The 17,653-nt window shown below is 39.1% G+C and overlaps 1 protein-coding gene across 8 annotated transcripts in view; it reads left to right on the top strand.

Moving 5' to 3' along the window:
• Positions 1-17,653, top strand: part of Arhgef4 (Rho guanine nucleotide exchange factor 4) — a 186,543-nt gene that overhangs the window by 116,138 nt on the left and 52,752 nt on the right. For 7 of the 8 annotated variants that reach the window (XM_048812177.1, XM_048812174.1, XM_048812173.1 and 4 more), the window contains one exon: positions 4,258-4,287. The exons of the other annotated variant lie outside the window; for it this stretch is intronic. In XM_048812177.1, coding sequence (XP_048668134.1) covers positions 4,258-4,287 — 30 coding nt within the window. The remainder of the gene's footprint in view (positions 1-4,257; positions 4,288-17,653) is intronic. 8 annotated transcript variants of the gene reach the window in all.

The raw sequence follows: 17,653 nt of genomic DNA, 5'->3' as shown, positions 1-17,653 counted from the left end.
TTTTTTTTTTTTTTTTTTTGGTGAAGACAAAGCATTCAAGCTGATAGCTGAAGCATCAGAATAAAATGAAACCAAACAAAAAAAATTATGTATAAAGTAACTGTAATTAATTTATTACTGATCATTTCAAAAAATTGATGAAGCCCATAACAAGAATATTGTCACTAACAATTTTGAGCTTATAATAAGAATACTCTAAACTGGTTTGTTTCTGCAGTATAACGAACAAGATAATAAAGCCAACCAAAAAGGTTCTAGACAGTATCAACACAATGATTAGTCCTCTTTTTAAAGAAGACAATTAGTATTTTATTTAATTTATAAAAATAGATGAACATAATCTGCATAGAGCAAGACATCTTCAGATATCACATATAATAATCCTGACAAAATTATATTATTGATATAACAAACAAATCTGTAAGGAGGTTGAGTAAGTTTAGAGTGAGGCCTAAACATATGTATATTAATAAAACTTCATAGGTAAGTGATGTGAACTTTTAATTGAATACCACTAGCCTACAAAAAGCTAGATTCAAGTTGTAAAGTCTACATTTTTTAAATAATTGAAATTATGACCGATAACACTGTCATGTTGTTGTATAATACCAGGCAGAAAAGCACAAGGACTCTGATAAATGGAAATACATCACACACAAGGGAGGCATGAGCATTTCTCCAGGAATGTCCACTTTCCACCTAGCATATGATTTCTGAAATATTTATATAAACATTTTACACGTACAGATTTAACCGAGGGAAAGCTGAATATCTCTTCCCATTTGACAACTCTTCCCATTCAATTCATCAGTAGTAGCATAATCAAGTAAATCTCAAAATATCTAAGCACTTGTTTTTTTTATTTATATTTAATTTTTTATTTATTCTAATCAGTTATACATGACAGAATGCTCTTCGATTCATTGTACACAAATAGAGCACAATTTTTCACTTCTCTGGTTGTACACGAAGTAGGGTCACACCATTCGTAGCACTTGTATTTTTTTACAAAGTGAAAAGAACAAATGCATTAGGATTTTCCAGGGGCCTTCTGGGAAATTTCAAAGGTGGTCTTCTTGCAAAAGTTATCATGTAGTGTTTGATCTTTGAAAGGCGGAATATCAAAAGTTGTTGGGAGATTTGAACATCAATTTAGGTAGGATTGTGAGTTATACAGAATAGTACATGGCTACATATTTAACCAAAGTGACAATAATGTATTTTTAAGTTAACATGATTGTAAAATCCTTGGCTCTTTCCTAAGTAAGAAACTTTTTAAAAAAATAATCAAGGATATTACAAAGTCAACATAAAGCATAGGAAATAGTTCTGATAATACACAGAATTTCCGATATCTAGACCAATTACACAGAAAGCAACAGATAACCGTTTACAACCTCTTTTCAAGAGCTGGTGAATAATCCTAGGAATTTTTTCCATTTTAACACAGAGAAAACCAAATTCTATCTTTTTACAACAGTATAATACTTGAAAATAGCCCCCTCTTTTCTGTTGTAGTACTAGGGGTTGAACCCAGGGCCTTGCACTTGCTAGACAAGTGCTCTTCTACTGAGCTACACCCCAGCCCCTTTTTAATTTATTTTGAGACAGAGTCCCAATCAGATTCCCAGACTGACCTCTAGGTTGAGATCCTCCTGCCTCAATTTTTCCCACACAGCTGAGATTATAGGTGTGTACTCTTAGGCCCAGCCTTAAATGTATGGTTGTTTTTTTTTTTTAATTGTTAATTCAAGCTAAACAGCTTTGAGCTTGACAAAATTTCCTTTTTAAATTTTTTTGGACTGGGGATTGAATTGAGAGGTGCTTTGCAACTGAGCCACATCCCTAGCCCTTTTTATTTTTTTTAATATATTTTTTTAAGACAGAGTCTCACTAAGTTGCTAAAGGCCCCCTAAGTTGCTGAGGCTGGCTCAGAACTTCAGTCCTCCTGCCTCATTCTCCCAAGTTTCTGGGATTACAGACAAAATAAACATATTAATTAATAGACTCAATGTATAGCCTCTCCCTCTCTGTATCATATAGAAATTTAAAATATATATAGCAAAGTATGTTTAGTAATCAGAGATTCAGTATTTTGTCTTTGAAATGATTTAGGTTATCTATTCAATATCTATTAATTAACTCCAAGGTTTTAAGTTACTTGAAAATCTTGAAAATTATCTTTCAAGTTATTTATTTAACCTATTTAAAGTTCATCAAAATAGTGATTCAATTTAATTAAACATTTCTTTATCATCTTAAACATTTAGTAGAAGAAATGCTAGCTTATTCAATTAGAAAACCCGTTAAGCTGGGTGCAGTGGTGCACACCTTAATCCAGTGGGAGGCTAAACCTCAGCAATTTAGCAAGACTTTGTCTCAAAAATAAACAAGGGCTGGGAATGTCAGTGGCACGGCATCCCTTTTGTCCAGTACCCCCCACCCCCACCCCCCAAAAAAAAACTTTCTTTCACATTGAGAGCATTTTGAGGTTCAATGTCCTTAACTTGTGGTAATTTTACGAATATTCAGTTTGTCCAAGCACTTGCTTACATCAAAGCCAACCAGAATAGAGCTTCTTATAAGAGACTGTATCAAATTTGGTAATACTATCTGGAGATTATTGCACACATAATGAGAGGGAAAGGCTTTTCTGAATTACAGACCTGCAGTCACACAGAGAGAAAGCTTATAGGTTCAGTTATAAAATCTCAATCATGGGTCAAACAGAAATAGAAATATAAAACTCACCAGTCTGGATATCTGCTTCCCAGTGGGAATGAAATTAGTTATTGATTTGAGCTCAAGATAGACTAAGAGACAAATAGAAAAGACTAACGAATCAGATTCTCTATTATCAACCACTTGACAGAAAAAGGTCTCTATAAACCATTAATCTGTTCACATAGATCACCAAATGGTCACAGCATGAAATAAAAGAAGCCTTCCCAAGAACTCAGATGAAGAAATCAAAACCAAATATTCTCTTGGATCAGAGTCTAGAGCACAGGGCCAAAAGTGGGACATAGTGCTGTTCCCAGGTCCCAGTCAGAAATGGAGCAGCCCTTATCTGAGGGGAGCAAACAGGGATCCAAAGGTGAGCTCCAGTCCTATGCAAGTCCACATATCAAGACTGTGAAGGACAAAATGAACTGGAAAATTAAGGAGATGATTTTATTCAGGGTATTGCTATAGGAATAATGTTCATTAATGAAGAACAACGTAGGGAGAAAACTGGAATTTCATTTTTCTTTTTAAAGAGAGAGAGAATTTTTTAATATTCAGTTTTTAGTTTTTGGCGGACACAACATCTTTATTTGTATGTGGTGTAAGGATCAAACTCAGCGCCATGCTCATGCCAGGTGAGCGCGCTACGGCTTGAGCCACATCCCCAGCCCAGAATTTCATTTTTTTTAAGGGGGAGTCATTGAAGATGGTTAGAAATGCATGCTGTCTCAGGACTTGGGAAGGCAGGTAGTCCTTTGTGGCTAACCCTCTCTCAGAACCCAAGAAGGAATTTCTCTGCTTCCTGGCAGCATAGGGCTTACATGAAGTCCATGTTGTCAGAACTCTTCCATCCACTTCTATAGATTTGGGATTTTTTTTTTTTTTTTTGCCCCGACAGACCCAAATGTTGTTAGGAAATATTTTACTATGAATTTAGTTACTTTAATATACATAGAATTATCCAGGTTATGGATTATTGATTAGTCGAGTTTTCAAGAAATTGTCCATTTCATCCAAGTCATCAAATTTATGGGCATAAGATCATGCAGAGTATTATGCCTTTAAAGTACTTAAAGTCTGTTTTGTTATTACTATTATTCATAATTTGGGCCTTCTTTATTTCCTATTTTTTTAAAGTAGTGTGACAAGTTTATCAATTTTATTGGACTTTGCAAAGAACTAGCCTTTGGTTGCATTGACTTTTTTCTCTATTGTTTTTCTTTTTTTAGTTTCACTGAGTCCTTTTATCATTATGACTTCTTATATTCTGCTTTCTTTAGGCTTCTTTTGCTGTACTTCTATTTTCTTAAGGTGCGAGTATAGATGATTGATTCCAGATCTTTCTTCTTTTGTAATAGAAGCATTTAAAGCTATAAATCTTCCTCTATGCATTGCTTTAGCTGTATTTTACAAATTTGGATATGTTGTATTTTTATTTTTATTCAATTAAAAATACTTTAATTTTCTTTGTGATTTCCTTTTTATCTATAGATTACTTTTATTTATTTAGTAATTTTTATTTCTTAACAGTGCTGGGACTGAACCTGGGCCTTAAGCATGGTAAGCACTTGACCACAAGACCATATCCTCAGCTCTAAAGATATGTTTAAATATGTTTTTTGTTTTGTTTTGTTTTAAAAGTATTTTTTTTACTTGTCAATGGACTTTATTTTACTTATTATAAGTAGTGCTGAGACTCAAACTCAGTACCTCACATGTACTTGGCAAGCACTCCACCATTGAGCTATAACCCCAGCCCTTTTAAATGTGTTTTTAGATTTCCAAATATTCAAGATTTTCCACGTCTTTCATTGATTAACAGTTTTATTTGAATATAGTCAGAGAACATATTTTATATGATTTAGTAGCTTTAAATTTGTTAAGCTTAACTTTTTAGCCCAGAATATAGTTAATCTTGGTTAATGTTGGATACCAATTTCATTTTAAAAGGTCATTGTCCCTTCTGTATTAGGAGAATAATTATGAGTCCATCAAGAACTGAGCTGAACTGAGCTGAGCTGGAGAGAGCAGAGCTGCCAAGTGTTGAAGTGATCTTTTAAGACAACAAGCCAAAATGAAAGAGTAGTCATGTGTCACTTAATGACAGGGATGCATTCTGAGAAGTACATTGTTAGATGATTACATGGTTGTGTGAACATCATAGTGTGTCCTTACAAAATCTAGGCTCTATGCCTAGGCTATACCAGATATATATACATACACACACACACACACACACACACACACACACATATATATATACATGCATATCTCACATAACTCCTAGGGCCACGATGAGCAAAACAATAAGATTAAGTCAAGCACTGGAGAAAATGTTGCGTTCAAGAAATGTGGTAAACACAAAATATATGATATGGCAGCCACATAACACAGCACACTGTTTTATAGTCATATGTAGTATACCTGTATACATATAGATAAGTAGAAAGAGTATGCTCTGAAATAATGATAAAGAGCACAGTGTGGTAAATACATAAACCAGTACTTGGTCATTTATCATCAGTGTCAAGCAATACGCACTGTACATAATTATGTTGCTAGACTTTCATGCAGCTGGTTTGTTTACATCAGCATCACCATAAACACATGACTGATACATCACATTGTGATGTCACTACAACAATGACATTACTGTATGATGGGAATTTTTCAGCTCCATTATAATCTTTATGGGACTCCCATTGTATATGTGCTTATGATTATTCAGTTCATGACTGGTAACAGCCACACCTTTAATCACTTACTGTAACACTGCAAGCAAGAGGCACCAGTTCCCCCAATGTTGTCCCCCCACTCAGTGAAGCAGTACCAGTCCAGGGGCTGATGTATCAGTACAGTGGCATTGTAGCACTGCTAAGGAAGTTCTGAACAAAAGGCCCCTGCTGTTTCTGGGACCCAGGGTCCTGGGTGGCGAGCAGGGGAAGGGATGGAAATGGAAAAGCACTGGAGATTTGGGGGGAAGAATATCTTTGAAGCTCCTTTCTTCTCCTGGATAAGGTCTCTGCAGAGTCACCTGGGGAAAGTAGCCCTTGACCAAACACCCTGGACAAAGAGGCCTCTTCATGGAGGCAGCACCTGTACTAGGAGTTGCAGATCTGTGTAAAAGTCTGACTGAACCAGAGGCCCAACCCTCATGCAAAGCTTCCCAAGGGACTGCAGTGCAATGGATGAGCACCAAATCTGTTCTGGGGAAGTAAAGCTTTTGCTTTATATGTATCGTGTGTGTGTGTGTTTGTGTGTGTGTGTGTATGATTTATTTATCTATCTATCTATCTATACTGCCTATGGTGAAGCCTAAAATAACACACAACGATCGGGAGCCAGGAGCTGGACTCCTTATTCTTTTTGGTTACCTAAGCAGACATAGTGGTGGCCATAAACTAAAACACTATCAATGGGGAAAGATAAGCAGATTGACTTCAAAGATGATGAGGAAGTGGTGTTTCCAGCACTGGTGTAACAGATTAGTTCCATAGTTTGGGGTTCCTTGGAAGCAGATGCAGACAGAATTTAAAGTGCAGGATGGCTATGAGAGGGAGGGGAAGGAAGTAACAGAGGGCCCGGGGACAAGTCTCTTCATCCACAGTGCAGACCCAGTGGCAGCCTTCACCAACTTCTCGGGGTACCAGTGAGCTAGAATTGCCCTTCAAAGTTGCCTCAGTTTGGACCAAGACAGTCAGCCGTCTCTATCCTTCCCTGTCAGCCTGCCATTGGATGTAGGCCACTCAGTGAATAGGCAGCAGTGAAGCCTGTCTGTCACAGCATTGCAGCACCAGGCAGTAAGCCCTCCTAAGAGAGGATCTGAGTGTTGTACCAAGGAGCAGAAGAGAGGCATCTGCCACATCCAAGAGGTTAACTTGAGTGCCTGGGGAATGGAGATGTTCACTGAGGTACATAGTCCAGGACAGATAGGCTGGGGGAAGAAGGTTCCCTGTTCACTTTGGGACACAATGGTAACTTGGGACTTCATCAACAGTGAAGATCAGGTCCCCTTCTTCCAAGGGCACAGGAAGCTACTTGTGCTCATCATTTTTTTTCCCTGTATTTTATGATGCTTTGGTAATGTGGGGCCTTGCCGTCTCTGGAGAGACTGCCCCTCCCAGGGCTAGCTAATTCCTGTAGATGGCAGTCATTTACCCAGAGTGCATCTCAAATGCAAGCCACCTTCTCTAGATCTCTCATGTGCTCAGCCACTGTTCCTCTGCCCTAATCCTCCCAGGGAACCACCACTGGGGACAGCTCCTACAGCCCAGAGCTCAGTGAAATTCAGATTAGCCCATCTTACACTGTTCCCTACCTCACCTTTCCTTCCCACAGCATCCACAATAAAGACTCTCACCTACATTCTTCTTGACACTTTTTGCCTTCTGATCAGCCCTGTTGCTCCCCCGTATGATCCTGCATGTAGGCCATGTCTCTGGTTGGTAGAGATCTGAGTGTAAACTTTGACCTTCATGACAGTCATTTCTGACTCTGTGTGTCTTAGCATCCCTGATTAAAACACACCTTGGGTACATTTAAAAGCCTTGGGAGTAATTACTCAAGTGATCTTGGCTTTCCATGCTGGTATGTAGGCAACTCTTTCCCCACCAGAGCGCCCTCAGCAGTCAGGAGTGGGAGGACACTGCTAAGTGGATAAGGGGAGGGGTACAAGGCAACTGCCATTTTAACTGAGGACTGTTCTGTTTAATCCTCATTAAAGTTTTATTTTATGGGTAAGAAGAATGGCAGTTCACAGAAGTGAAGTGCCTGGCAAGTGATGGTTACTTCATCTGTTGGTTGATTAAGTAGCTTAGGTTTGATTTCAGGTCTGCTTGATTTTGGTGTTTGTTCTATTCTGTCAGCCCCTGATCTGAGGTCTCCAGAGAGCAATGACAAGTTGATGCATGAAGTGGTTGCCCAAGGCAATGAGTGAAAATGAAACTAGAGTCATGCTCCAGCATATCCTAGGTGTGTAACCCAGAGCATTAGTCTTGAGGGGCTATAGTAGGGAGCCTTGTTTTACTACAGTGAACACTAAAGGCAGGTAACTTTATAAAGAAAAAAGGTTTATTTAGCTTACAGTTTTGGTAGTTCAAGGCCCAAGGTCAGTGGTCCCATTTATTTGGCCCCGGAAAGGCAGCAGATGGCAGCACGTCATGACAAGAATGCTCATGGCAGGAAGAGCTTACATCTCCAAGCAGGAAGTCAGAGAGAGACCAAGATCATACACTCTCTGCCACAGGCACATCCCCAGTGACCTAAGGGCCTTCTACCACCTTCCAACAGTGCCACCCTGCAAACCAACATTTTGACCACAGTGGGCCCTTCAGGGACACATCTGAATCATATCCAAACCTTAGCAGGGATGTTGAGTAGAAAAAGGAATTAATGGGTCCAATAAGCTTGAAGAGTACAAGTTAAGTCTCACAGAGCCTATGATATTCTTATATGCATTACAGAGCTCTCAAAATTCATCTGACCAGAGAAATGTGTGTTGGTGGGGGGGAGAGGGCAATGTCCATGTGTGTGTTGGATGTGTATGTTGTACATGGGTGTCTTTTCCTTTCTCTGCATCAGCCTCCTTCATCTGCATTGGAAAGCAATAACTTCCCCAGTCACCTGAGGCAGCCACAGAGTCCAAGGTCAGATATGACAGTCTTTCCACAAAGAGAGGCCAAGTCTCTCTCATTCTCAATTCCAGACCCTGGGGGAGGATCCTGGCTGCCTTAACATGTATAATCACCTGAATCCTGCACAGTGTGAGGCCCTTTGTGAGCTAGACAGATGGCACTCCTAGAGGCGTCTCCTCTCATTTTAGTGAGTCTAGCTAGTTTCATTTTCAAATGCTTCTAGTCTCATTTAAAAATGCTATTTATACATGTGAAGCAGAGAAGATACAGATTGCTAGAAAGCATAGCCCAGACAGGGTGCTGAGGCCTTGAAAGGGAAGAGGCTCCTGTGCTGAAAGTTGACTGGGATTTGAACTACAGGCCTATGGAAGAGCAGCTGTTCTATCAACAGGAGACAGCAGGGGGCCACAGGACACAGCCTAGGACCCTCCACCAGCAACCATGTGGAGCCCAGCAAAAAGCACAGAGATCTCACCAGCAGGATATGCTAAATTAGATCCATGCCTCCACTTCATTCACACCTCTGCTTCATTTCACATGGCAACCATCTCCCCAAGATAGTGTAGGATTTTAAAGGGGCTACATGTGAGATACAGAGGAAATTTTGGGAACTAAGTGGCTTAATCTTAGTTTGCAATTCCCTGCCCTCCAAGGACTTCCCTTTTTGCTGCCTTTAGCATTCAACAGGCCTTGAAGCATTTTCTTCTCTTTACTCCCTATATCATCAAAAGTGCCCTGGCTCACAGGGCTTTAGGTGGTCTGCACGGGCAGGAGAGATGAAATTGTGGGGAAGCATATTCTCAGTACTGAAATGCAGCAGGGGTTGAGAATCATTGAACACATTATCATTCCTCTCCTAACCCAACACTTATACTTCCTACTTGATTTTTATTTTTCCACCATGGTACGCCAGTGACTGAGAACACAGCTGTTTGTGTGATCCCAAGAGTGGCCCATTGCAGGGACTGAACTCATTTTATGCTAGAGCCCGTGTACCTCCCCAAGAAGCAGAGAGCCTGTGGGCCATGCTGCACTACCCAGCCCCCCCCCCACACACATCTGTGCAAATCTCAGGAAGAGAGCTTTGCAAAATCAGAGAGCTTCCTAACATTCCCAGGTTAGGGAAGGGTCTCCTCAAAGGGGTGGAAATGATGATGAATACTGTCCGCTCTTCAATGACCTCCTCTTTCCAATGTTGCTTCTCAGAGGGGTCCTGGGCACTATGAACTGTGAAGGCCACATTGGCTGTGGGCTTTTAATGCAAAAGCAGTTTGAGAAATATAGAGGAAGACATGGATTCATGTTCTAAGCATCAAATCTGATTTTTAAATTTTTTGAAAGCATATATTAGTTAGTTTTTCATCACTGTGACCAAAATACCTGATGAGAACAACTTAGAGGAGAAAAAGGTTATTTGGACTCAGTTTCAGAGGTTCAGTGCATGGTCAGCCAACTCCATTGATCTGGGCCTGAAGAACATCATGGTCAAATGGTGTGGCAGAGGAAAGCTGCTCAGTTCATGGCATACAGGAAGCAGAGAGAAAGATGAGCCAGGGGGACAAGAGGCCCAAGGGCATGTCTCCAGCTACCCACCTTCTCCAGCTGTGTCCCACCTGCCTGCAATTACCACTCAATACCATGGTCCTTTCAAATTACTAATCCATCAAATGGATTAATCCACTGATTAGGATATAGGTTTCATAATCTAATAATTTCACCTCCCAAACTAGCACGGGAACTTTTGGGGGACACCTCATATCCAAACCATAACCGTGCAGGAGATAATGGAGCGTTATCGAAGATAAATTTGGACTTGACAGCTACACAGACACTGGGTTTGGATCCCAGCCATGCCTCTTACTGTGACAAACTGACAAGTGACCTAATTTTCTGCACTCAGATTCCTCATCTGTGAAGTCAGAATTATGATATGATTATGAGGGTTTTAATGAGGATTAGAGGAATCCATGTGTGTAAGGCACCTAATTTACTACCTGGCACATAGTAGATAATAAATTTATTGAATGAATGGATTAATCTCTGATAGAGAAACAAGTCAGGTGAAGTTTGCTGTGGAAGAGTAGCTCTGACTGCCCAGTGAGCACCCATGGAACCTAGCCATCTGCCTACACAGCTGCCAGTCTCACCCAGTAGAGACCAAAAGTCCCTTTCTCTGCATCTCTGAGGAGGCTCTTGTAGGAAGAGCCCAGAGGGGAAGCTCCCTGCTGACCTTGGAAGACCAGAACTCGCGGTTCCAGAGCTACATTTTAGTAGGCAGGGTTTCCTTCTTGGAAGCATCTCAGGCCCTGTCTGAGCATCTAGAAATTAGGATCACCTCTGACGTGGTACTATGTAGATACAAAGAATGAGATTGGATCTGATGTTTAGGAGATGTGAAGAACTCATTTTTATGGATTTTTAGTATTACAGAAGTAATGTGTGCTCATTATAGAAATTTTAGGGAAAAAATATCACTTGAAATCTGACAATTCAAAAACAATTGCTGTTGACATTTTGGTAAATATTTGGGCAATCTTCATTCTGTTCATATGTACTTTATTAACAAATGGAGCTCACAACATATGTTTGGTTTCGTGGCCTGTCTCCACCACAGTAATACACTGAGGGATTCTGTGGATGTCACTAAATATTCCTCAACAATATTACTTTCAGGACTACCTGAAAGTTCATTTGGTGGAAATGTCATAATATTTTTATTTGATATTTGACATTCTGTTGCTGAGCACCCAGGCTGTTGTTTACATTTTTTTTTTTTTTTACTATTTTAAACAACATTGTAATGAGTGTCCTTTCTCCATACTTATTTGTACTCTTCCATGATTATTTTCTTAACTTCTGGAAATGCATTTGCTGAGTCAAGATGCATATAAAATTTGAAGGTTTCTGACAAGTTTGAGTGAGTTTTTTGCTTACGTATTTCCACCAAGTGGCCTGCGCATTGGTTTCATTAATGAGGTTCTTGGCATAAAAGTTAGCTAGCAGAGATGGAAATAAACAGACTCAGTTACCTTTTTCTATGACCAGGTCCGAGATGGCTCCCCTCTCTGGCTCCAACCTCGAACCACCCGTAGGGCAACAAGGATTACTCAGGGCTAGCAGGAGAGAGCGAGCGAGCACACCAGGGAGTAGCCTTTTATTGGGGAACAAGAAATTCAGGGGATAATTCTATCCAATGAAGGTTGAGGGGGGGCCGCACTCCAAGGTCAGGGTCAGTGATTGGGCCCCCGGGGTCAGTGGTCAGTCACACCCCCACACGGATGGGTTCTTTCATCAGGAAAGGGCCGGGAAAGTTCCCACACAGCCAGAACGCCTCAGACCCTTAACGGGAGCCGCCCAGTCACGTGTCAGAATGGCTCCCCACACGTATTGTCTGTTTGTTTGTTCTGGGGTTGAACTCACGGCTTGATGCATACCCAATACATGACTCTACCACTGAGCTACAGCCCCAATCCCAGAATGAGATTTTGATAATAGTTTTGTAGAATAGGATTATCTTGTATTGTGTCTTCAATAACATATTAGAGCTTGGTATGTTTATGTTAGTAATATATACTATATAATAAATAGTATATTTTATAAAACATTTAATAGAAGCACATTGTATTTTAGCATTGAACAGTATGACTATAGTTATAAAATTGGAGAGGAATGAATAAGTATTAAAGAATAGGAAAAAACTACCTATCTTTCCTCTTTCCAATTAGAGCCATTCTTACAATTTTAGCATACAGTTGGCACTCATTATGTGCCAGAGGTTGGTTCCTGGACCCCTAAGGATACCAAATCCTCAGATGCTCAAGTCCCTTACATAAAATGGTGTAGTATTTGCACAGAACCTACACATATATTCCCATGTGTTTTAAAATCACATGTATTTTAAATCACATCTAGTATAACATCCATTATAACATAAATGTGATATAAATCTTCACTGTACTGCATTGTTTAGAGAATAATGACAAGAAAACAGGTTTGAACATGTTCAGTAGAGATGGAGTTTTTTTTTTTTCTCAAATATTTTTGATCTGTGATTGATTGAATCTGTCAGTGCGGAGCCCACAGATATGGCAGGCCAACTGTATAGCCCTCTAGGTACATTTTTTTCTGTGCATATAGACACAGCTGAGACCTTCCTATCACTTTCATTTGGTACTTTTTTCATTTGGACTGATGTGATTTGTGTGCAGTGCAGTGTGCTAGGCTTATCTGTCTGCTTTTTTATGACAGGCTTCCCTCCTTGTGTCCCAGTGTCATAGAGCACTGGCATGAGCACCAGATGTTTGCTCTTTATCGACCTCTGAAAGGATGTGAGAGTCAGGAAAAGCAAAGGAGAAAGCAATTTTATGGCCCGCTGGGCAGGGAGTGATCACTCTGTAGCCAAGTCTGTCCTGGGCCCTAGAGACAGCCATGCATTTCCAGGGTGTAACTCCTACTGCAGCTCCTCTGAGGGCAGGGCAAAGACAGTTCATGAACACAGCTCTTGCCTTGCAAACTCCACCTGGATGGTAATTCTCTTCCCCTGCACACTCTCACACACCTCTTCCTGGGGCTTCCTGACCTCTAGTGCAGGTTGGGATCCAAAGTGCACCTCCAGGCATGGTCATGCACACCTGTAATCCCAGCAGCTCAGGAGGCTGAGACAGGAGGATCGTGAGTTCAAAGCCAGCCTCAGCAACTCAGTGAGACCCTGTCTCTAAATAAAATACAAAATAGGGGTGGGGATGTGGCTCAGTGGTTGAGTGCCCCTGAGTACCAAACCAAATAAAATCCCCAGTACCAAACCAAACCAAACAAAAAGTTCTTTGGGTTTCCAGAGCTTTGGAAGTTTGGCAGATTCAGTAGAAAATTTTATACATGAAATGAGCTGGGGTCCTACAAACACAAGCGGGAGAATTGAAAAATTCTTTTGAGAAAAGTATTTTGAATTGCCAAGGATTAAATGGTGAACCATTTTGCTTTAATATATTTTTTAAAATATTTACTTTTTAGTTGTAGTTGGACATAATATTTTTGTTTATTTATTTATTTGTGGTGCTGAGGATCGAACCCAGGGCCTCGCATGTGCTAGGAGAGCGCTCTACCGCTGAGCCACAACCCCAGCCCCTTGCTTTAATATTTTTGTATTTTCATCCTAAACCCTTTGAATCATTTCTTCCCACACCACCTCAGTTTTTAATTATATCTAAAGACATTGATTTAATCTTTTGTTCTTCACTGATTGAATATCAGCAGATTCTTAAAGAGGTTTTGTAATGTAGTCAATGTGGCCTCATTTCAAAGTCGGTTCAGCTGAGATCAAGTCTTGGCTCTAGCCCTGGTGAACAGCCATGGAGTGTAGTCTCTAGTGGTTGTCTAATCTAGAGTCTTAATTTTCTCATCTGTGAAGCAGGACTAATGATAACTCCCATTAACTGAGCTATGAATATGAGTTTCTAATATTTGGCACCTAGTGGATGCTTAATCAGTGCTTAATCTTTTCTCTGGCTGTCCCCAAGGACCATCACTGATGGTTATGACCTAAGACTGAGGTCATCATTCCATGTCATTAACTGTAATGACAGAGCTGTGGGTGGAAAAGGTGTAGTAAATTAGCCCACATTACTTAATTATCCTGGGATTGTAACTGAAGTGAAGGTTTTTAGAAAATTTTTTATAGCAGTTCAGTTTTATTTTCTATATTTTTTCTAATAAAAATGGACTGTATCCAAAATTTAGAGTTAGCCCAATTCTGTTGTTTTTTTTTTTTAATCTCTGTGGTGAAAATGTATTGGAAACTGTTTAAATGTGTGTAAAACATTTGTGGATAGAGGTGTTTTGGGTATTGGTATAAAGGGAAAAAGAAGTAAAACTTCATCAGTCTGACATTTAACAGAGCAGGATTCCATGAGTTATCTGTTAAAAATTAAGAATTAATTTCTCTCATTAGCTTCTTGATAAGTTTACAGCCCCAGGAGCTGTAGTTCAACTGCATTTTGTGCATTGGAAAAGACAAAATTACAACTTCCAGTTTTACAAGATGGTAAACTGAGATAACTTTAAAAACTCCCCTGCTAGATAAAGTACAACAAAATTACCTTAATTGCATAGTTCAATTCATAGAAATGGAAGATAAGTCCCAAGTACAGTACTAGGAGGTTCTGAAGATTGGAGTTGATCACATACAATCATCCTTAAGTATCCAAGGAAATTATTTCCAGGACCCCTGGAAATAAAACAGTACTAAAATTAATTTGGATTAAAATCTGCAGATGCCCAAGTCCTTTATATCAAGTGGTATAGTATTTGCATAGAACCTATGCACATCTTCCCATATACCTGGAATCATCTCCAAATTACTTATAATACCAAATATAGTGTAAATGCAAAGTAATTACTTGTTATACTGTATTGTTTAGGGAATGATGATAAGAAAAAAATATTGCCCTTCTTCAATACAGATGCAGTTTTTCCCTAAATCCCTTTGATCCTTAGCTGGTTGAATCTGCAGGTGCAGAATCCATGGGTAGGGAAGAGATGCGTATTTAGCTTGGGAAACAGCAGTTAAAGTTATTGTCATCCAGTTGGGAAGAGAAGATTAGGTCTGGGTCTGTCCAAGGCTTGTAGATGGCACTAAAGGTCTTATACAGAAGACAGAAACCCTGTGAGGGTTGTACTGTCAGTAGAAAAGTGGATTTATGATCCCTTTTACCTCCAACAAAAAAAGTGGAGATATTAAAAGCAAGAGAGACAGGGAATAATTAGACTGAAGAGCTACTTATTGGTAGTATCAGTGGAAGTCAGAGATAATGGGATAACAACTTTATAATAATAATTCTCTATCCAAAAAAGTTATCATTCAAGAATAAGATAAAAATAAAGATATTCAGGCCCTTTCTCTTTTGTAACACAAACTTAAAGCATATATTTTCATTTTAGAAGTTTTTAAAGTTATCATTTAGTGCAAAATATTTTCTAATGTGACCATGCTACCAAAAGTAATTACAGATTCAATACAATCCCCACCAAATACCAATAGCATTGTTCACAGAACTAGAAAAAACAGTACTAAAATTAATTTGGAAGAATAAAAGACCCAGAATAGCCAAAACAATTCTAAGCCAAAAAAAAAAAAAAAAGCAATCCTAGAGGGATCACAATACTTGACTTCAAGTTATATTACAGAGCTACAGTAACAAATTGTCTAGCATAAAAACAGATATTGACCAAGGGTACAGAATAGAAGATACAGAGACAAACCCATATAGGTACTGTCATCTGATCCTTGACAATGGTGCCAAAAACATACTTTGGCAAAAGATAGCCTTTTTAACAAATGGTGCTGGGACAACTGTTTATCCATCCATATGTAGAAGAATGAAACTAGACCCTTATCTCTCACCCTGAACCAAAACCAACTCAAAATAGATTAAAGACCTAGGAATTTGACCAGAAATTATGCAACTCCTAGGAGAAAACCTAGGGTTAACAACACTCCAGTGTATAGGCACTGGTAATGACTTTCTCAACAGGACCCCTAAAGTTCAGGAAATAACGCCAAGAGTTAATAAATGGGATGGCATCGAATTATAAAGCTTATTCTGCACATCAAAGAAACAATTAGGAATGTGAAAAGAGAACCTACAGAATGGGAGAAAAATTTTTGCTAGCTACTCTTCTGACAGAGGATTAATATCTAGAATACCTAAAGAACTCAAAAAACCAAATAACCCAATTAATAAATGGTCAAATGAATAAAACAGACACTTCTCAGAAGAAATACAAATGGCCAACAAATATATGAAAAATGTTCAACATCACTAACAATTAGGGAAATGGAAACCAAAACTACACTGAGATTTCATCTCACACCAGTCAGAATGGCAGCCATCAAGAATAGAAACAAAAATAAATTCTGGAGAGGATGTGGAGAAAAAGGAGCAATTTTATACTGTTGGTGAGATTGTGACTTAATGCAACCACTATGGAAATCAGTATGGAGTCTCCTCAAAAGACTGATAAGCATGGGCCGGGCGTGTTGACACACATCTGTAATCCCTGCCGCTTGGGAGGCTGAGGCAGGCGGATCACAAGTTCAAAGACAGCCTCAGCAAAAGTGAGGCACAGCAGAACACAACAGACACTAGTATGGCAATATGTAAATCAATGGATGTGTAACTGATGTGATTCTGCAATCTGTATATGGGGTAAAAATGGGAGCTCATAACCCACTTGAATCAAAGGGTGAAATATGATATATCAAGAACTATGTAATGTTTTGAATAACCAACAATAAAAAATTTAAAAAAAAAGTGAGGCACAAAGTAACTCAGTGAAACTCTGTATCTAAACAAAATATATCTAAACAAAATGCAAAATAGGGCTGGGAATATGGCTAGTGGTCCAGTACCCCTGAGTTCCATCCCCAGCACACCCTCCTTCTCCCCCCGCAAAAAAAAAAAAAAAAAAAAAAAAAAAAAAAAAAAAAAAANAAAACGAAAAGACAAAAAAAAAAAAAAAAAAAAAAAAAAAACTCAGCATGGAACCACCATAGGACCCAGCTATACCACTCCTTGGTATTTACCCGGAAGTTTTAAGTCATCATTCTGTAGTGATTCATGCATACCCGTGTTTACAGCAGTGCAATTCACATAGCCAAACTATGGAACCAGCCTGGGTGTCCATTAGTGGATGAATGGATGAAGAAAATATAGTATATATACAAAATGGAGTTTTATTCAGCTATAAAGAAAAATAAAATTATGTCATTTGCAGGAAAAACAGGTGGAATCGGAGACCATTGTGTTGGGTGAAATAAGCTAGACTGTCAACGGTCGTGTTTTCTCTCAGATGTGGAAGCTAGAGAGGAAAAAGAAAAGAGGGGGAGTCTCATGAAATTCAAAAGGAGAAGGGGAGAGGGTTGACAAATACTGGGGAAGGACATTGGCCAAATTATATTGTTACATCATGTACATGTATGAATATGTAATAACAAATTCTATCATTATGTACAGCTACAATGCACCAATAAAAAATTTACAATTAGTGCTGGGGTTGTGACTCAGTGGGAGAGTGCTTGCCTAATGTGTGAGGCACTGGGTTCGATTGTCAGCACCACATATAAATAAATTAATAAAATAAAGGTCCATCAATGTTTAAATAAAGTATTTTAACAAATAAAAATTTAAAAATATATTTTCTAATTAGTTACTTCAGTGGTAGCAAAAATGCTTAGAATGTGCATGGACCTAGGTTTAATCCCTAGCATGTACACACACATGCACGTGCACACACAC

The sequence above is a fragment of the Marmota marmota genome, unplaced genomic scaffold, assembly GCF_001458135.2.
Source record: "Marmota marmota marmota unplaced genomic scaffold, marMar, whole genome shotgun sequence".
NCBI classification, from domain to species: Eukaryota; Metazoa; Chordata; class Mammalia; order Rodentia; family Sciuridae; genus Marmota; species Marmota marmota.
The sequence above is the reverse complement of the archived record's forward strand: the minus strand, read 5'-3'. Positions and strand labels throughout refer to the sequence as shown.